The 19,614-nt window shown below is 36.3% G+C and overlaps 1 protein-coding gene across 2 annotated transcripts in view; it reads left to right on the forward strand.

The window, feature by feature from the left end:
* LOC143231073 (stAR-related lipid transfer protein 13-like) overlaps nucleotides 1–19,614 on the forward strand; it is a 170,774-nt gene that overhangs the window by 46,555 nt on the left and 104,605 nt on the right. For both annotated transcript variants that reach the window (XR_013016766.1, XM_076465607.1), the window contains 3 exons: nucleotides 5,486–7,798; nucleotides 9,544–9,743; nucleotides 10,479–11,351. Coding sequence is in view for 1 of the 2 variants with exons in the window: in XM_076465607.1 (XP_076321722.1) it covers nucleotides 10,827–11,351 (525 nt within the window). In the remaining variant the exon portion in view is untranslated. The remainder of the gene's footprint in view (nucleotides 1–5,485; nucleotides 7,799–9,543; nucleotides 9,744–10,478; nucleotides 11,352–19,614) is intronic.

The following is a 19,614-nucleotide window of genomic DNA, read 5'->3' on the forward strand; positions in this document are numbered from 1 at the left end:
ACGTTTTCTTTGTGTTACAAATAGAAGGATCGTTTACTGGTTCAGTTAATACTTTAATAAAGCTACTATGATTGCATGTGACTGCTGTGTTTTAAGCGAAGTTATCAGACTCAAGGTTATAGTACAGACTGACGAAATATAGTTACAAACTCGAGGTTTTACTACAGACTGACGAAATATAGTTACAAACTCGAGGTTTTACTACAGACTGACGAGATATAGTTACAAACTCAAGGTTTTACTACAGACTGACGAAATATAGTTACAAACTCGAGGTTTTAATACAGACTGACGAAATATAATTACAAACTCGAGGTTTTACTTTAGACTGACGAGATATAGTTACAAACTCGAGGTTTTAGTACAGACTGACGAAATGTAGATTTTTCTCATTTTCTTGATGAAATTGCCCTAAATAATTTACTTTACATTTGTAGTAACAACTAATCTTATTCTTCCGTGCACTCTGAATTCTTCCAAGGTTTAACGTCTTCGTCTATAACAGCTGTTATTATATATTACTACTTGGATCTCTTATAAAGAGGCACATCTACTGTACAGACTGATTCCAGGCTTTCAGTTTGTTTTTTTCATTCACATACCATCCACACTAAGAGTTGCCCCATGTTCCCATGTTTGTTATTCACATTACGAACTGCACATTAAGAGTTGCCCCATGTTTCCATGTTTGTTAATCAGATTACGAACTGCACACTAAGAGTTGCCCCATGTTCCCATGTTTGTTATTCACATTACGAACTGCACACTAAGAGTTGCCCCATGTTTCCATGTTTGTTAATCAGATTACGAACTGCACACTAAGAGTTGCTCCATGTTCCCATGTTTGTTATTCACATTACGAACTGCACACTAAGAGTTGCCCCATGTTTCCATGTTTGTTATTCACATTACGAACTGCACACTAAGAGTTGCCCCATGTTCCCATGTTTGTTATTCACATTACGAACTGCTCACTAAGAGTTGCCCCATGTTACCATGTTTGTTATTCACATTACGAACTGACAAAGAACGATAATTAATACAGTACATGTAGCAAGAAACGAGTCTATTAATATTAAGTTAAATCGCTATGAAAGTAATAAAACTGCTGGGTACACATGGAATTAATTACATCCAGAATTGTACGTCCAGATTGACTAATTACTCCGGTTTTTGAAATGTGTTCATTTCTTCGATCTTTATCACCTTCGTGTATTTTGGGAAATCTCTCAGTTGCTTCCGTGTTGTTATATTACACACTGAAAGTTAACGTAGCTAATGGCCGTAATTACGACTCGACTATTAAAAAATTTAGTTTTCTTTTGTCTCTAAAAAGTTTGAATTTTATATCTTGTACAAAATTTATTATAAAACATTTATTTTTGAATTCTATAAATAACTATTTGTGATCAGTGCAATTTGAATATGGATTTATAGAAACTTAGTAACAGGGCCAGTTAGACCATGGTCTGACCACTTTTTCATGGATTTTTTTTTTTAATTTTGCGCAAAGCTACTCGAGGGCTATCTGCGCTAGCCGTCTCTAATTTAGCAGTGTAAGACTAGAGGGAAGGCAACTAGTCATCACCACCCACCGCCCACTCTTGGGGTACTCTTTTACCAACGAATAGTGAGATTTACCGTCACATGGTAATGCCCCCACGGCTGAAAGGGCGAACATGTTTGGTGCGACAGGGATTCGAACCTGCAACCCTCGGATTACGAGTCGAGTGCTTTAACACGCTTGGCCATGCCGGGTCCTGGATGGCAGGTGTAGCTATAACTTAGGTATTAAAACTTGGTTTCTTAATTCAATATATTTTGTCGTGTCAATGCACTATTTATAATTTAAATGGCTCAAGATTCAATGTTATAGTATTATATTTTCAACAATGTTCTAGAGGCATGTCTTCCTAGAAATGACATGCTTTTCCCACATCATGTGTCACATTCTTCAGCTGTGGCAATGGTCTGACTACCTAAAAATTGCTTCCTACCGTAATGAGTAATAATAATAATAGGTAAATACATAAGTATATATACTTATATATATGTATTTCATTTTCACTTATTGTGATTACCACATGCTATGTTTATTGTGTATTTTAACCCTAAATGTAAGCTCTAACATTATGAACCACACGTGGGAACTGATGTGATCTAGTAGTAAGCCAGCTAAATGTAAGCTCTAACATTATGAGCCACACGTGGGAACTAATGTGATCTAGTAGTAAGCCAGCTAAATGTAAGCTCTAACATTATGAGCCACACGTGGGAACTGATGTGATCTAGTAGTAAGCCAGCTAAATGTAAGCTCTAACATTATGAGCCACACGTGGGAACTAATGTGATCTAGTAGTAAGCCAGCTAAATGTAAGCTCTAACATTATGAGCCACACGTGGGAACTGATGTGATCTAGTAGTAAGCCAGCTAAATGTAAGCTCTAACATTATGAGCCACACGTGGGAACTGGTGTGATCTAGTAGTAAACCAGCTAAATGTAAGCTCTAACATTATGAGCCACACGTGGGAACTGATGTGATCCAGTAGGAAGCCAGTTAAATGTAATCTCTAACATAATGAGCCGCAAATGGGAACTGATGTGATCTAGTAGGAATCCAGTTAAATGTAAGCTCTAAGATAATGAACCACAAATGGGAATTGATGTGATGTAGTAGGAATCCAATTAAATGTAAGCTCTAAGATAATGAACCACAAATGGGAACTAATCGTGATCTATTAACTGTAATCGATTGGAACACACAAACTGGAAGTTATTTTGCGTTGACATTGGTTTTGCGTTTCTGAACCTCTAATTCTCGAACTACGTTACCAAGTTTCTTTTACACTTCATATCTGGATCTGCGATCACGTAATAAATGTCAAGAACGTTTTTCTTGTTTGTCCTGTTTTGATCATATCCAAGTTGTTCCCTTGTTTTAATGTATTCGCAACTTAGGGTTTTATGGCGGTCTGTGTTGTCCTTTCCTTTCTTGATACCAATCTCTCGAGGACTAAGGCGGTGGACTAAACGGTTTCTTCTTCCCCTGCTGAGCTTTAGGGTCTTTCATAGGTGGTCAAGGGCGACGGCCTTTCGTTTCAAACTTGTATTCTTTTCGTAAAATACAATAAACTGCTCAACTAGCAGATTATAAACGATTATTCAGTTTAACAATACATTGACCTTTATGATGTTAGTACAGTCGCTGAAATGTGTCTTTCTTAGCAAAACAGAAATACTTAAAAATTTAACGAGTGAAAGTTGGTTGTTCATACCACTATTTGGCTGCTTTTCATTTTTAATACGAGGTTTGTTTGTTTGTTTGTTCTGAATTTCGCGTAAAGCTACTCGAGGGGTATCTGCGCTAGCCGTCCCTAATTTAGCAGTGTAAGACTAGAGGGAAGGCAGCTAGTCATCACCACCCACCGCCAACTCTTGGGCTACTCTTTTACCAACGAATAGTGGGATTGACTGTCACATTATAACGCCCCCACGGCTGAAAGGGCGAGCATGTTTGGTGCCACGGGGATTCGAACCCACGACCTTCAGATGACGAGTCGAACGCCTTAACCCACCTGGCCATGCCGAGTCTTTAATACTAGGTACTCTTTACTTGAAGTTAAAAAAAAACATGAAATGTGAGAAAAACTTTAATTTCTTACACCTTTTGTATTTAGATTTATCGATGGAAAGAAATAAACAGAAAACAAACAAACTGAAATTCAGAACTACCCTTGTTGTGTTGTAAGAAAATGTCCAGTCATAGTTATCTCAGTACACTGAAATATTATTTTGCCTAAAATTTAGGTTACTAATTAACTGTTTTGCCTTCAACTTTGTTTTATTGTAGCAAAATCAAATATTTGAGACATTCATTCCACTAGATGTTTAAATAGCTTAAAATGTTTGATAAGATTCTTCAGAGATTGGGACGTTGACTTGATTACAGGAAACTGACCGTTAAGTTCATAGTGTTTAGTTGTTTCTATACCGTATTAACAGCACAGTTAGTTTATAAATCTGTCTTGTCTTTTTGTTTAAAAGTGAACAAAATGTTATGAAATTGAGTTGTTGTTGTTGTTTTGAATTAAGCACAAAGCTACTCGAGGGCTATCTGTGCTAGCCGTCTCTAATTTAGCAATGTAAGACTAGAGGGAAGGCAGCTAGTCATCACCACTCACCGCCAACTCTTGAGCTACTCTTTTACCAACGAATAGTGGGATTGACCGTCACATTATAACGCCCTCACAGCTGAAAGGGCGAGCATGTTTGGTGCAACCGGGATTCGAACCCGCGACCCTCGGATTACGAGTCGAACGCCTTAACACGCTTGGCCATGCCGGGCCCACACTAAAAGTCAAAGCAGTCGATAACGGATTTACAACGCTAAGTCAGGGATTCGATTCCCCTAGGTTGACTCAGCAGATAGCCCGATATGGCTGTGCTATAATAAAACAAACAAACAGACTAAAAGTTAAAGCAGTCAATAACTACAGGTTAAAGTCTGAGATACACAATACATTTGCTACTTGTTCGAACCGATTCTGTTTAAGTAGTGTGCAAAGTATCATAGAAAAGTTTAGGAATTATCTTCAAATTTAGTTTCATGATGTTAGTACAAAAGAGACCACGAGTATGAGAAACGATACTGCCTCACTCAACTTGAAACACAAAGCCTGTTTCTTTTGTTTATTATAGAAATTCCTGTGCCCGTTCTGTTTTCATTCAGCATCGTCAAACAGCGTAGGATGTGATTTACTATTACTGTGACAACACGTTTTGTACACGTGCAAAAACACATGTTTATGTCGTGTTTAAATAAGCAGTTTCCCAAATACGCTCCCACAATTGCAGCAAACAAGATATCCTACAGTATCAATCTCTACATGCATTTAATTAGTAACAAGATATTAATTTTAACCCTTTTAAAGCTATCTTTCAAAATCTAAACTTTATATTAAAGAAAGCAGGTAATAGTGGGAATAAATTAATAACTCTTTTTCTTTCTTTAATGGTCGCTTCTGAAACATAATCGTAATAATTTAAAGGGAATATTACAACACTTGATTATGTGTTCCTATTACACGACGTACACTTGTGAACCCAGAATGTTGGTGATGAACACGTTGGAAGCGTCATCAAACAGTACAACCACTGCTTGTTTTATACAATTTTACTACTTCTTCCACCTCTTTTTTATCTTGTTTACCCATTTTTATCGTGTTCACCCCTTTTTTATTTTGTCCATCCATTTTTTATCTTGCCCACCCATTTTTTCTTGTTTTCTTTCAAACTTTCGACACATATTCAAATACTTTATTTATCTTGTCCACCTATTTTTTCTTGTTTTTTCAAACTTTCGACACACATTCAAATACTTTATTTATCTTGTCCACCCCTTTTTTATCTTGTCCACCCATTTTTTCTTGTTTTTTTCAAACTTTCGACACACATTCAAATACTTTATTTATCTTCAAATTCAGGAAGAAATTGGAAGAGCCTTTGAAGACCTCGAACTGTGCGAAGGTGGAACTGAGAACTGCGATTCTAAGAACGAAGTCCCTGAAAGGAAGGCTATTCGTGAAGTTTCGGACATTCCTTTTACGAAATTACTCATTCCTGGGATTGATCCAGTCGCTGGATATGGCAAATGTGGAAGAAAGCTGTCTTGTCCTTCAAGTCCTGAGCATCCATATCGTAGTCCAGAACTGTCTTGTACACTGGATGAAAAACATAATTTTCATCCTAGTGTTTGCAAGAAGATAGTTTCAGGTGATCATGATGATGATGATGAGGTTTTTTACCCTGATGTTGGAAAGTTTCATGCGAGTAAAAGATACAATAGTCTGGAGTTAACCGATCTCAGTGAAATAGGTTATTCTTCAAATAATCCTTATCAATGTGAGGATATCGTAGGAAACAATAGGTTAACACATGTATATCCAAACACACAAAGCAGATTATTATCTGTTCCTGCGAGAAAACAACAACAGCTAATTCCCAGTCCACCCACCACAGACAGCGTGGAGGTATTGTCTGTTTGGGCAAATAATCTGGTTAAAGAAATTGACGAAACGTTTTCAAGTAACGACCATGATGACAACAGTTCTGTACCTTTTAGTCCATTGGAATTATTTGTCACCAAGTACGATTCATTCAAAAGTAACGCAGAAAAAGAACATGGGATAAGCTTTAATTACGATGAAATGTATGCGACGGAACCTTGCTATTCCACATCTCATAAAAACAACGTGTGCAAATATAGCATCAAGTACAATTTCAGAAACAAATGTTTGGGTAAACCGAGAGTGACAAGGCAGCTCTCCTATCCTGACAGTTTGGGAAGAATTGGCGTTTTACAAGCATTTCCTCCACTTACAAGAACTCGAAGATTATCGTGTCCTTTGCGTGAACCTTCCTGTAGCCAAAACACTTTTATTGTGGACAATATACCCTCAGACATTTACGGAGAAAAACTCAAATGTGAAACTGCTGTTCAAACCAACGATAGTGATTACTTTGTTCAAAGAAGCACAGATGGAGAGAAGATACAGAGCAACCATCCTCCACCAAAGTTGCGAGCTGAGATTGGTGTTCAAACATGTCTGGAAAATAAAGAATCGCCTAATAAGTTTTCTTCCACTCCAGATGAAAATCTTCGACTTGAAGTAGACTCTAAGCATCTGGTAGAAATCATAGGTACAAAGAAAAAACTTGATCGCGAAGAACAAGCAAAGACGAATTCAGATGAGAAAAGTAATGCTATTCAACTAGTCACAGAAGATGACTTTGACAATCCTGTAAATACTCAAGGGAAGACCAAGTTTCAGGTAAAAGCAATCCCAGGTCCGAACCATCATAATATTTTTTGTGATACGAAACAAAACACCACTGATTGTAAGAAAGCTGGAGTTTCCAATGAACTCGATGTGTCATCGCTATGGAATTTTTTAACTGCAATAGACAAAACACATGACAGTAATGATTCAACAGTAAAAGATCGGAAAGGAAAAAAAGAACAAAGATCGAAGAGTGACAGTGATGTGTCTGGGGAAATTGTTCTCGAAGAGAACAAGCCTTTGTATCCCAAAGAAGAAACGAAGCATGTCAATAATAAAACTACGATTCATTCTCACACAGCAGTAGATGGTTGTTTGTTCCGTAAGATGAATATTAAAAGCATTTCTTTTCCCGAAATGAAGAATACCAGAGAAACTGCTATCTTCTATTCGAAAAATCATATGAATGAATTGGAGCTGGATTTGACCAATGATGAGGACCAGATAAGTTTGGGTAAAACTTCAACCACTGACAGCTGGAAGTCTGCAGAACAAGAATCTGTTGAAGATGAATCTCTTACATTTTCTGATGCCCTTGACTCTTCTTCTGATGACCTTGCCCCAGATGTGCTTACCGAAGAAGAAGAAGGCGATGATCTTCTACCAGGTTCCAAACAGAACTTCTGCCAGACGTATTTGAGCAAAAAGGCTACAGATTCTTTTCAGAATAAAGAAGACATTTTGAATTACGGAAACGAAACGACGGATCAGTGGGTCACAAGAGAGAAAAAAGATCTAACATCAACATACCTAAACGTGCATAATCAGCACAGGGTTACCGAGCCAGTAACATCGGAAGCTACTTTTCATTTTGCATCTGCTGAGATAGAAACTGCTAATAATGACTTTAACGAGAAAAGGCGTACGTTGAAGAACAGTGAAAGATGTTTACCACTTAAATTACATCAATGTTCAGACATACATTCGGTGGTCGAAGATTCAAAATCCACCACAACAGTAAGTAGATGTGAAATTGTTCTATATAGACTTAGTTTTTTTAAAATAACACACACACACACACACACGTATGTATACATATTTCTTTTTGGAACATCGAACATATTCAAACTAAGTTCTGATCTTGACATCTAAAACACTTATCTATTGAAACAATGTTAAGTCAGATATGACGAGAAACTTTAAGGAAAACATTTGTTTACGTTGTTTATTTGAAACGATGAATGATAGGAAATTAATTGAAAATGTCTTCACCAAGTGTATTATAAGTGATAACAAGGACAGTATTCTTAGTGATTTTGATAAGTAAATGTGTTAGCAGTAAACACAAAGCAAATTCATACCAGAATTTCACGCTCTTATTTAAAAACTTAGCTTACTGAATAAGTCAGTAAGATTCTATTAAAACTGTTGTCTTAACACACGGTTCTCCAAATGAGTCAACTACATGGAAGAAACAATGTTTGAAAAGTGGTTATAATTTGATCTTGAATTCAGTTAGGCCAATTTAATTAACACTATTTTGCTAAGCCTAAATAAGTCACCAATTTTCCAGGCCAATTTCGCTTGTACATATATATAATTCAAGCGTTTTTATCACGAGTTCTCTTATGCTGCTTTCTGATTTCACTTTCTAGTTTTAATTCTCATGGCGCTCCACGAATTGAAATTTCTATGAAAAAGGACAACCAAATAAAATTGTGGTGTCTTTATTTGACTGCTATTCATTCTATTGTTTATTCATATAATATTTCTTATAAAACCGACAAGACTATGAGGCATTGTTTGAGAAACAAAATAATTTAGAAAAGTGGCTTTCCTATTGGTTGAGAATCACAAACTATGGGATGTAAGTGTGAACTACCTTTTCTTAAGAAGTACGAACTTCTAGTGAAAGAGATTTTCCTCTTGAATGGAAAACGACATTTTTGTGAATGCCATCAACTCTTTTCAGAAACAACAACTCGTTAAAAACATACTACTATATATACATATATTTCAACGTAAGTTGTATTCAAGTAACATGATAACAACGCTAACGTTAAATCTGCTGATTTGTTTGAGACGTGGGATCGTTGTAAGCAGGAACTTCTGTCACCACAAACACTCTTGACGTTAAAATGCATGTTGGATAAACTCATAGTAAACAACGAAGGTATAATTTTGATTTAACTAATTTCCCCACAACAGGGGTATATGTAAGTAGATTCGATCTAGTCGGATTAAAAGTTTCACAAATGATAATCTCTATATTTTTATGAATCGATTAGAAATAAATTCAGTTTCGTTTCTTTAGTAAAACAATTCGAAACTCTATCGGTTACATGTCGCAGGATTTGGTTTATTTTGATTGGATGTCTTTATTGGTAAGACTGTGTGCTTTTGTAGCTCTTTGTATCTCGTTACACGTATTCTTAACCCTTTTACGTCTCTACAAAAAAATCCACTGGATTCAAATAAACATAAACAAAATCCTATTAGTGTTAGTAGTTGTACATGCATTTACATATTGGTGAATATGGTAGACCCTATCAGTACGCTTAGAGAATCTTCCTGTTTTTGTAATGAATCACAATCTTCCTGTTTCTATCTCAGGTTAACCTGAAGATGACCAAAGAAGGTCGAAACGTTGTTTTCTGCTTTATTTTGGTTAAAGTGTTAATACCCGTACCAGCCGTTCTGAGATACATTTTTATTTAAAGTAGGTTTCTCGTCATCACGAATCTGTCTGTTTGTATTTACAGTGCCTTTTAAAGGTAGAACAGAGTGGAGAGGGTTTAGAAGACATAGAGAGTAAAATGGACACATGTCTACATCAAACTCCACCTGGTTACCCGTCAAGAAACAACGCTAAGGGAATTAAAGTTGTAAATAAACCTTCATCAGGACAAGAATTTCCTTCTTTTGAAGCGATGACGGAGAAAATGTCATGCTTATCTGGAAGGTTAGAGGCAACATAGTCGAATTTCATTAATCAAAGTCAATACATTCATTCAAAGCTTTAGCATAGTGTTAAGAAAATGAGACTAACATTAAACCTCATGTCGATATGTGCCGATAATAGTTATTTTAAGACATCTGTTGAGAGGACTGCTTATCGTTTCATGAGAGGATATTAAAAAAAGGAAAACACTTTTAGTAAATTAAATTATTTTATTATTATAAAACTATGTTCAGAAATTGATAAATATGATTCAATAAGGTATAATTTTATCCAAAAATATAACATTTTTGTGTTTTTTGTTTATTTTACAGAAAAGTTAAATTAGGCTATCTGTCTAAGATGGGGCATTGAACTTACAATTTTAGCGATGTAACACCGTAAATTTACCTCTGACTCACCGGAAGACAATGTTGTTAAAAGCTTTTTAAATCTTTTCTGTTATCATTCTGTGATACGTTGTATTCATTACGAGTTGATCTCAGTCAGTGGCATGATGACCCCTGGCGGAACAGTGGTAAGTTTACGAACTCAAGGCGCTAAAAACCGGGGTTCGATTCCAATGATGGACGGAGCACATGGTTCAATATGACTTTGCTCCAATTAAAAACAATGCAACAATAGCCTAGCTTAAAAATTTTTCATCAAGTGTGTAGTTTATATATTTTTTAGTTGGTCGTCCAATTAGGGAACTATTTCTTTACGTAATCAATTCATTAGAACCGTTTTCACCTGCAGGTGGGTGACTGAGGGCGATTCTACTGAGCGTGGGACACTACCTCAAACATTAGCAGGTTCAAACTACTGCTCAAAGGAAAGTCTGCCTTCAGTGTCATCCTTCAATACTTCAGGGGTCCTGGACAATATTTCAAGTTCTTCGCCAACGAAAAGCATTGACGGTCACTCTAATGATGAATCAGAAATTCAATCAGGCTTGTTGGGGTTTGGAGAAAAGGAAGTTGTAGTAGTTTATCTCTTTCGGAATGCTCCTCCCATTCAGAGCGTGGAAGCGATGACCTGTCACGCGCCACTGTGGAAGAGAACTATTCCTTTGATAAATTGTCTGCTGCCCAACATTCATTTAGTATGTCAGTTGGTCATCAGGATGGAATTGACGTGCGTTATTCAACCCAAGATGAAGACAGAGAAGCAACAAACAACGTTGAACAGCGCACGTTGACCGAGACTGCTAAAATAACTTCTCGTGAGGAACATACGTTCAAGGCAGTACAAAATGTGAATGACGTCACTATTTCAAACTTGTCTGAAAAGAGTAGAGACTTGAAAACCTGGGAGCCAATAGAGGACAATAGATCCTCTGCTAAGATCCAAACTTTATTAACACCTGTTCAGCAAACGGAAGACAGTAGCGAAACGTCAGGACGAACTGCTACTTCTGTGAAACGGAAAGCTTGTAAAGAGAATGACGAATTCGCGACACCACCTTCGCCTCGTACTAAACAGTTTCTTCGGGAAAATAATTTTAAGTCGTGTTCAGCGCCATTGTTACAATTACGGACTAATTATTTGGAGCCAAGGAAGTCGCCTAGTGCCCCTGCTTCTCCTGATGACGTCAGGTGCCTCCAGGATACGACGCTCGAAGAAAACACGGTAAGGTTTTAACAGATTTCTATTGGAGGAATATGGAACATACAGTCAGATATATTATTCGTATGTCAGGAAATATTAGAAAAAATGAACATCATATACTAACTAGTTTAAAATAAATTAAAAGTTTGTCAGTAGCGTTGCTTTTCTTTGTCATTAAAAAACAAACAACAAATGCAAAAATATTTATTTTGGTATGTCGATATACCGTACAATCCCGGAAATAAAGCTAGATTTATTATGTTCGTTTGGTTTTCGAATTTCGCGTAAAGCTATACGAGGCTTATCTGCTCTAGCCGTCCTTAGTTTAGCAGTGTAAGAGAAAGGAAAAGCAGCTAGTCATCACCACCCACCGCCATCTCTTGGGCTATTCTTTTACTACCGAACAGCTAGCCATGCTGGGCTAAGATTAATTTAAACAAAAAAACAAACAAACTGCGCAATGTTTCTTTAAGTTCATTTTTAAAACTTTACACTGAGACCAGAGAACAATTAGTTACAAGTAAGAAAACTTGAAACAGTGTTAGAGTGAGTGTTAGGAACTCGTGCTTTATCACTATATTCCAGTCTTATGATAATTATATAAGTGGTAGATCAAGTTCTATTTCAAGCTGTGACAGACATGCGACATAAGGTGTGGACTTGGGTGGACACACTATATGATTTTTTTTTTTTTTTTTGGAATTTCGCGCAAAGCTACACGAGGGCTATCCGTACTAGCCATCTTTCATTTAGCAATGTAAAACTAGAGGGAAGGCAGTTAGTCATCACCACCCACCATCAACTCTTGAGCAACTCTCTTCCCAACGAATAGTGGGATTGATCGTAACACTGTATTGTCCCCACGGCTGAAAGGGCGGGCGTGTTTGGTGTGAAGAATATTTGAATTCGCGACCCTCGGGTTACCCAGGCCCTCATTTTAGGAATATTCATCGTTAAAAACATGTCCAAAAGGTTTTACTTAAACCATGTATGCTAATTGTTGTATTGAATACATGTTTGAGACGTACTCTGTTATGTGGAAGAGAAAAATCTTTGATATGCACGTTGGATTATGGATTTATACAGATATTAAACAGTTAATGTTTTCAAACTACAAACAAAATTATCCGTTCATTAAAAGGGTTCAAAGTCATAGAATCAGTCTTCCTATTAACACACATACATAAATAATGTGAAATAGAAAGGAAACTAATATAGCGTGCAATCGATCAAAGTTAAATGGCTTTTAATCTATTCTATTCATTAGACGTTTGGTACACTGAGTCTGTGAAACATGATATTATATGAACACTTTCTGAAAGTTACAAACAGGCTAAAAGTATGTACTGAGCTTGCTTGGTAGTGGTATTATAATAAAATATCGCTCAAGCATTGTTTCAGCCACAAGTTTGATAAATATCGTTTTTCATCTGTGTTTCCTTTGTTGCACGATTGTTTAGAAGTGCACCATTATGTTTGAACATTTTTTGTTAGTCTGTAGAAATAAAATTTTCGGTAAGTTTGTAAAGTCAAGGATATCGAAAGGTTAAAAAGGTTTAGAAAATTATATCTGATTGTCGAGAAAATCCAAGCAATACAAAAATGGTTACACATTTGTTTGTAATTTTTGTTGTTATTGCTTTCTTTTGTTTTGTGAGAAGTGGTTTTAAACCTGTTTTGTTTCTCGTGCAGGACGTTTTTCTATTTCTATGTATATAACTGCCTTTAAATCTCTATAATTATGTACTTAGAAACATATATATATATATAAAGATATACTCTCGAGGGTTGTTTTAACTTGACTGTTTACCAGTATATATTTATCAGATTTAATGGGTCTACTACACCGACTGGTGCAGTAACAAAATATATGGTTTAACTGAATAGCTGAAGTAAAATAATTACATTAACCTTGCAGGGGCTCAACACTGCTTACCTGTAAGTTGTCTTTATGTAAATTATTTATTTTCCGCTATCTAGTGATATTCATTATTCATACAGGAATCTTTAGCAAGCTCATCCTAAATTTGTTGTTGAACTGCTACTTGTAACGCCATCTAGAGTTAGTAATAGTTATTACATCAGCTAAATCAAATGCAGAAAAATAATTTAAAACGTTGTTACCCAGCATGCACTGTAATGAACTGATATTAACGCAATAATAAGTAATGTTCTAATGATTGAGAAACGGAAACCCGAGTTTGTAAACTTTGTTCATCTAAGAAAATGTGTGCACGACTGAAGAACTGTACCATTTTGAAACTGAAAAAAAAACACCCGATTAAAACCCACGGTCGAAAAGAATATTACACTATACCGATTTAAAATGAGAAACCGATAGTTTGGAAGACACTTTGTTTTGACTTTTGACTTTTTAAGTAAATAAATTTCACTATCAATAAAGAAAGTACGATATTTTTTTAAACCGGGATCATATAACATGGCTGCCATCAGTATAACTTTTTATAAATCTAAACTACACGAATTGATCAGTAAGGAAGACGTGGCGCTACTACACATGACGATTGTCATTTCTTTAAGAGAAGAAAAAGTTAGCGAGGCGTATATGTTTGTCATGAGATCGATTATGAATAGATTATTCACTATAGAAAATCAAGATAACGCGGAATTGAAGCATAAGAAAGAAAAAACAGGGTTATCGACCCTTCCCATAACTATAAGCATTGAACAGGGATCAAAGCGTGTCCTGACATTTCACACGCTCTTAAACTCTTAAATTATTACCCCGAAATTTAACCTTTGACCACTACGTTTTATGAATAATATTTATTAATTCATAAACTGCTTTCATTGCTGCGTCAGAGTTCATTGGATTACCTTTTGTTTGGAGGGGGGGAGGAGATAAGATTCGTGTCTGTTCAGACGTTGTTATGTTGGAATACTGAGGAGAGAAAAGCCCTGATGCTATATTTTATTTATTTCATATAATACACCGTGCATCACTAGGCCTAACGTATCTGATTAAATAAAAACGAAAAACAGAGCACACTGGTTTTTATTTAGTTTTTGTATCAATCTTAATTCGTCAAATTACAGATTTGATTTGTTTGTTTGATGTTAAGCACAATACTACACAATGGGCTCTTCGCTCTGTGCCCATCAATGGTATTGATATCCGAATTTTAGCGTCATGAGTCCAGTGAATTACCACAGAATAGCGCAGTGTATTACGCCTATTGTTGGTTTCACTGCTTTGCCAGCTTTCATTTGTTCACGCATGTCTTTACAAATGGGTTAGAGACAGGTATTTCCCAGAAAATACATGACGTTACTTCCTTTTTGTAATTAGTTCATCTTTTATAGCACAACGGGTTTGTTTGCGCCACCTTTTTGTGATGTAAACGTGTACAAACACACTGACATGTACAAATGAATGCATAAATTATCAATTACGCCACTTATTATATGGGCAAGACTTAAAGTGCTCTTTGTTGTCGAGATTTGGGTATGAAAAACTCAAAGTGTTCGTAACTGTTTAGTTTTTTTTTTAATTTCACGCAAAGCTACACGAGGGTTATGTGCGCTAGCTGTCCCTAATTTAGCAGTGCAAGATTATAGGGAAGATAGATAGTCATTACCACCCATCACCTACTCTTGGGCTACTCTTTTACCAACGAATAGTGGGATTGGCCATCACATTATAACGCCCCACGGCTGAAAGGGCGAGGATGTTTGGTGTGACGGGGATTCGAATCCGCGACCCTCAGGTAATGAGTCGAGTATCTTAACCACCTGGCCATGCCATGCCCGTAACTGTTTAAATAATTGTCTGTTGTTGCACTAGAATCTAAGAGCTTCGGTGATTTAACCACACTGTTGTTGACTGTACGAAAGTAATAAATCAGAATATAATCAGTTGAAACCAAAGTTACTCAAGTGATTCTTTACGTTTTATTTTAAGGCAAAATTTTCATGTGAATTGTATCCTGTTTTTTTTTATACAATTAAATGTGATCATAGTGAGAGAGAAAAAAATGAACAAACGCCAGCACATATTCCATAAAAACATAGGTGAACAGTTTCTACAAAATGCACGTAGGTCTCTAGTTTCTCTCGAGCTAAATGTTACACGTACGTGAACATAAGTTCTTTAAATGTGCGTGTACACGAGGGATATCTGCGCTAGCCGTCCCTGATTTAGCAGTGAAAGACATCACCCACCGACAACTCTTTGGCTACCTTTTTCCAAAGAATGGTGTGATTGACCCTCCCATTATAACGCCAGCGATGAGAGGCGAGCATGTTTTGTGGGATGGAGTTTGCGAGTCGAGCGCCATAACCACCTGGCCATGCAAGGCCTCTTTCTGTTTTGAACTGTTTGTTGTTCTACACTGAACTGTGGAAATAAAACGTTTCTTACTTCGATTTGTTTTGTACGTGGTTTTGTAATTGCCTCTGGAGTTTGACTGAACCCGTGGAAATTCTGTATTGTTCTTGAGTTCCAATGGCGAGACCTTTCACCCTTTATGTTTGAACTTAAATGTATCGCTTGAAGACATTCGATTTGTTTGTTTGCAGTGAATCGAACCTCGGATTTTAGTGCTGTAAGTCCGTAAACTCAACGCTGTTCTTCCAGAGGACAAGACATTGGGGAACATAGTTGCGTTTTCTACGTCACGTGAACGGTATTTTTAAGAACTATATTTATAGATAGGTTATACATTCACCGATTTTGGTGGTAAAACCTGTTATTTTATCATGTTATTATAAAAGTTACCTAGGCAGTGGTTATGTGCATGATTTAGTGATAGAGTGCCGCCCTTTGGAGGAAGCGTTACGCCCTTTGCAATATTGCCCTACTAATGTTACGAAAACTCCCAGCATGCCAGATTTTACTGTAAAACGTGTTTTTTGACGTCATTTGCCTGTGGCTGAAAAAGGGTGTCCCATAAATCTTTACCCATATGGAAGACACACATTGTATTCTTAAAGTGAAACAAACACATTTATAATGTCCGTCGTATGAATTTCAATAAAAAAAAATACCCTGATGGCACAGTGTACCAAAAATTGATTTGTATAGGGTTGTTTATGGTATGTAGTTTGAATAATAAATAGGTTAAAAATGAAATGTGTATTTTCTCTTACGGTCCAGACTTCTGGGACACCCTGTAAATTCGCGCCTTTATTAAGCAGGAACTTGTAGCTATATTTTTTGCAAAACTTTATCAATAAGGTTTCGTATAAAGCACCTTTGGTAGTATTAAAAGTAAATATACGCATTAATTAGTGTGAGAAAACGTTTAACTTCACATGAAAAGTGTGATAGGTGTAAAGAGATTCCGGGGCCAACAACTGAGCCCAAGTCCTTTCTCCAAAGAACTAGTTATCTCGATAATTTTGGTATATTTGTAACGGAATGCACCTTATTGTTCTGGATAGCTCAGTATTAGAGCATTGGTCTCTTTCCTCAGAAGTCCTAGGTTCATGTCCCGACTAGATTGTTTATCATCTTCTTGCAGTATTTAATGTGTGCTCCATTGAATAGAACACACATGTTTAAATGTAAACCAGTGGCTCAATGATCTTCATTTAAATTACGTTTTAGATATTGAAAAATATTATTATTTTTTATTTCTATTTTGAAATGTTCATATTTGATCTTTGGATTATTGTTTCTCAGTATGTGTTTCTCTTACTCTTGTTCTCTCTTTCTCTCTGGTATTTGGGTGTATTTATTTGTATACCCAGTAGGGTCAGGTACACTAGACTTCTTCCTCCTTCCATGACTTTGTTGGAGTGGCCAGATTAATATATATTTCGATTTAAATACAGAATGGCTGGAGTGATATCATAAATTTAGTCAGGTCCTTTTCAGGACAATGTCCATTTATATTGTTCTTTGATTTATTTGTTATTATTAATTAATAAGTCTGGAACGTAGGTGGCCTGTTTTATTTTATCTGTATTCTACTACTACTACCATTATTATTATTTTAAATGATTTTGTCTTAATAATCTAATGTATATATTTAACGGAGAAAGATGTTTAGGTCTCTCTTCATTATATATGTAATACCTGTCTAGTTCACATAACAACTCATTTTGTCGCCAATTTTTATCAAAATATTTTATTGTTTTCTGTAGAAGTCTATCTGGTATTGTTTGTGTATTTGAATAATTGTACATGAACTTTGATGAAGTGGTCTTAGGTACTCTGTATGCTGATGTAATTAGTGTATTCTGTAATGTTTGGAGTTTGGTTTGTATTTGTTTTACACTTACATTGATCCATGCAGCAGCTGCATAGTATATTACAGGTCTTATGTATGTCTTGTATATTTTACTGATGTTTTCTGGTGTTGTTCTGTAGTTTTTACCAGTTAGACTCCTAGCATAGTTTATTCTTCGCCAAATTTTAGTTTTTATGTTATTTACATGTTATATCCATGTAAGTTTCGAATCATATGTTAACCCTAAACATTTTACAGATGTATCAGTTTAGAGAAGCTTTCCGTTCATGTAGATCTGAGGTTGAACTTTTTGATGTTTCGTTGATTCTGAAAATATTACTAATTATGTCTTCGCTGTGTTTATTTTAATTCTATATTTTTCACAATATTCACATAATCTATTTAGTTGTTGTTGTAAGTTAGTGGTTGCTATTTCTGGTGTAGGTGCACTTTTCCAAATTGCTACATCATCAGCGAACTGAGACGCGTATCCATGGTTTGGGTCTTTGAGTGACATATTATTTACATACATGATGAAGAGAATAGGACTAACCATCCCTCCTTGAGGGACTCCAGCTTCTGGAGTAAAGAACTCCGAGAAAGTTCCCTCTATGTTTATTCTACATTTTCTATTTTCCAAAAAGTTAGATAACCAGCGAATAATTCCTCGCGGTAGTCCCATTTTATACATACAGAACCGAAGACCATTGTGCCATACAGTGTCGAATGTTTTCTCGATATCGAGGAAGCAGGCGACAGTGCATTCTTTTTTTATTAAAGCTGTTTGTTATTGTTTCAGTTAGCCTAATTAAGTGATCTGTTGTTTGTCTATATTTTCTAAATCCGTTTTGTTCTTCTGGTAATTTTGAATTAATCTCCAAAAATGTGGAGAGTCTATTGCTTATTATTCTCTCGAGAATTTTGCCTACACAGCTGGTCAGGCTGATCGGTCGATAACTGTTTGGTTTATTGGCTGGTTTTCCTTCTTTGTGGAACATTAAAATATTAGCTTGCTTCCAAGAAACTGGGATGTATCCAGAGTATAGAGATAAGTTAAATATGGCTAATAGGTGGTCAAATAATTTTGGAGTGCCTTTTTTGAGAATAATTGTTTGTATTCTATCATTTCCCGGTGCTTTGTTTTTCGTATTTTTGATTGCTTGTTCAGGTTCATTTAGTTTGATTTTTTTTGGTGAGTAGTTAGGTATTGTAGTCATATGTATTGTTAGTTTTGCTGTTTTTAATGTTGACTGGAAAGTGTGGTTTATATAATTCTTGTTCCATGATAATTAAATGGAGTTTGAAATGCCCGCCAATTGTTCTTTAGGAACACATTCAGTCTTTTCTTATGCTCCCAGTGTAAGTTATGGCGCAAAAATACAATATTGTCAATCAACGTAAGGATTTCAGTATTATTTATAGCTCTATATACAACATCGGTTACCCATACACTAATCCCGATCAACCCCGAATATCAGTATATTTATCCTGAACAGCACCGATTATCCGTTCACTTACCTTGAACGATACTGATTAATTATCAGTTTGGCCCAGCATGACCAGGTGGTTAAGGCGTTCGACTGGTTATCTGAGGGTCGCGGGTTCGAATCCCCGTCACACCAAACATCTTTGCTCTTTCAGCCGTGGGGGCGTTATAATGTGATGGTCAATCCCACTATCCGTTCGTAAAAGGGTAGCCCAAGAGTTGGCGGTGGGTGGTGATGACTAGATGCCTTCCCTCTTGTCTTATACTGCTAAATTAGGGACGGCTAGCGCCAGGGACGTAGCCAGAAATGGCCATTGGAGGGTTTAGTTTGAGTGCTTGATGCAAGCACCGCAGGCGCGAAGCCATGCTAGGGGGTCCGGGGCATGTCCCCGGGAAATTTTTTAATAAAAACATAAAAAAAAGCCTGAATTATGCATTCTGAAACCACCTTTTGGCAAATTTCAGAATGGCACACTGAGGTGTTTGTCTTATTTGTTTAATCACAAATAAATATAGAGTCATATATATATAATATATAACTTAAAGTTATCAGGCCCATCAAAGTAGGCCTACAGTCCTGTCATCAACATATAAAATACAGAGC

The sequence above is a fragment of the Tachypleus tridentatus genome, chromosome 10 (genome assembly GCF_004210375.1).
Source record: "Tachypleus tridentatus isolate NWPU-2018 chromosome 10, ASM421037v1, whole genome shotgun sequence".
Lineage (NCBI taxonomy): Eukaryota > Metazoa > Arthropoda > Merostomata > Xiphosura > Limulidae > Tachypleus > Tachypleus tridentatus.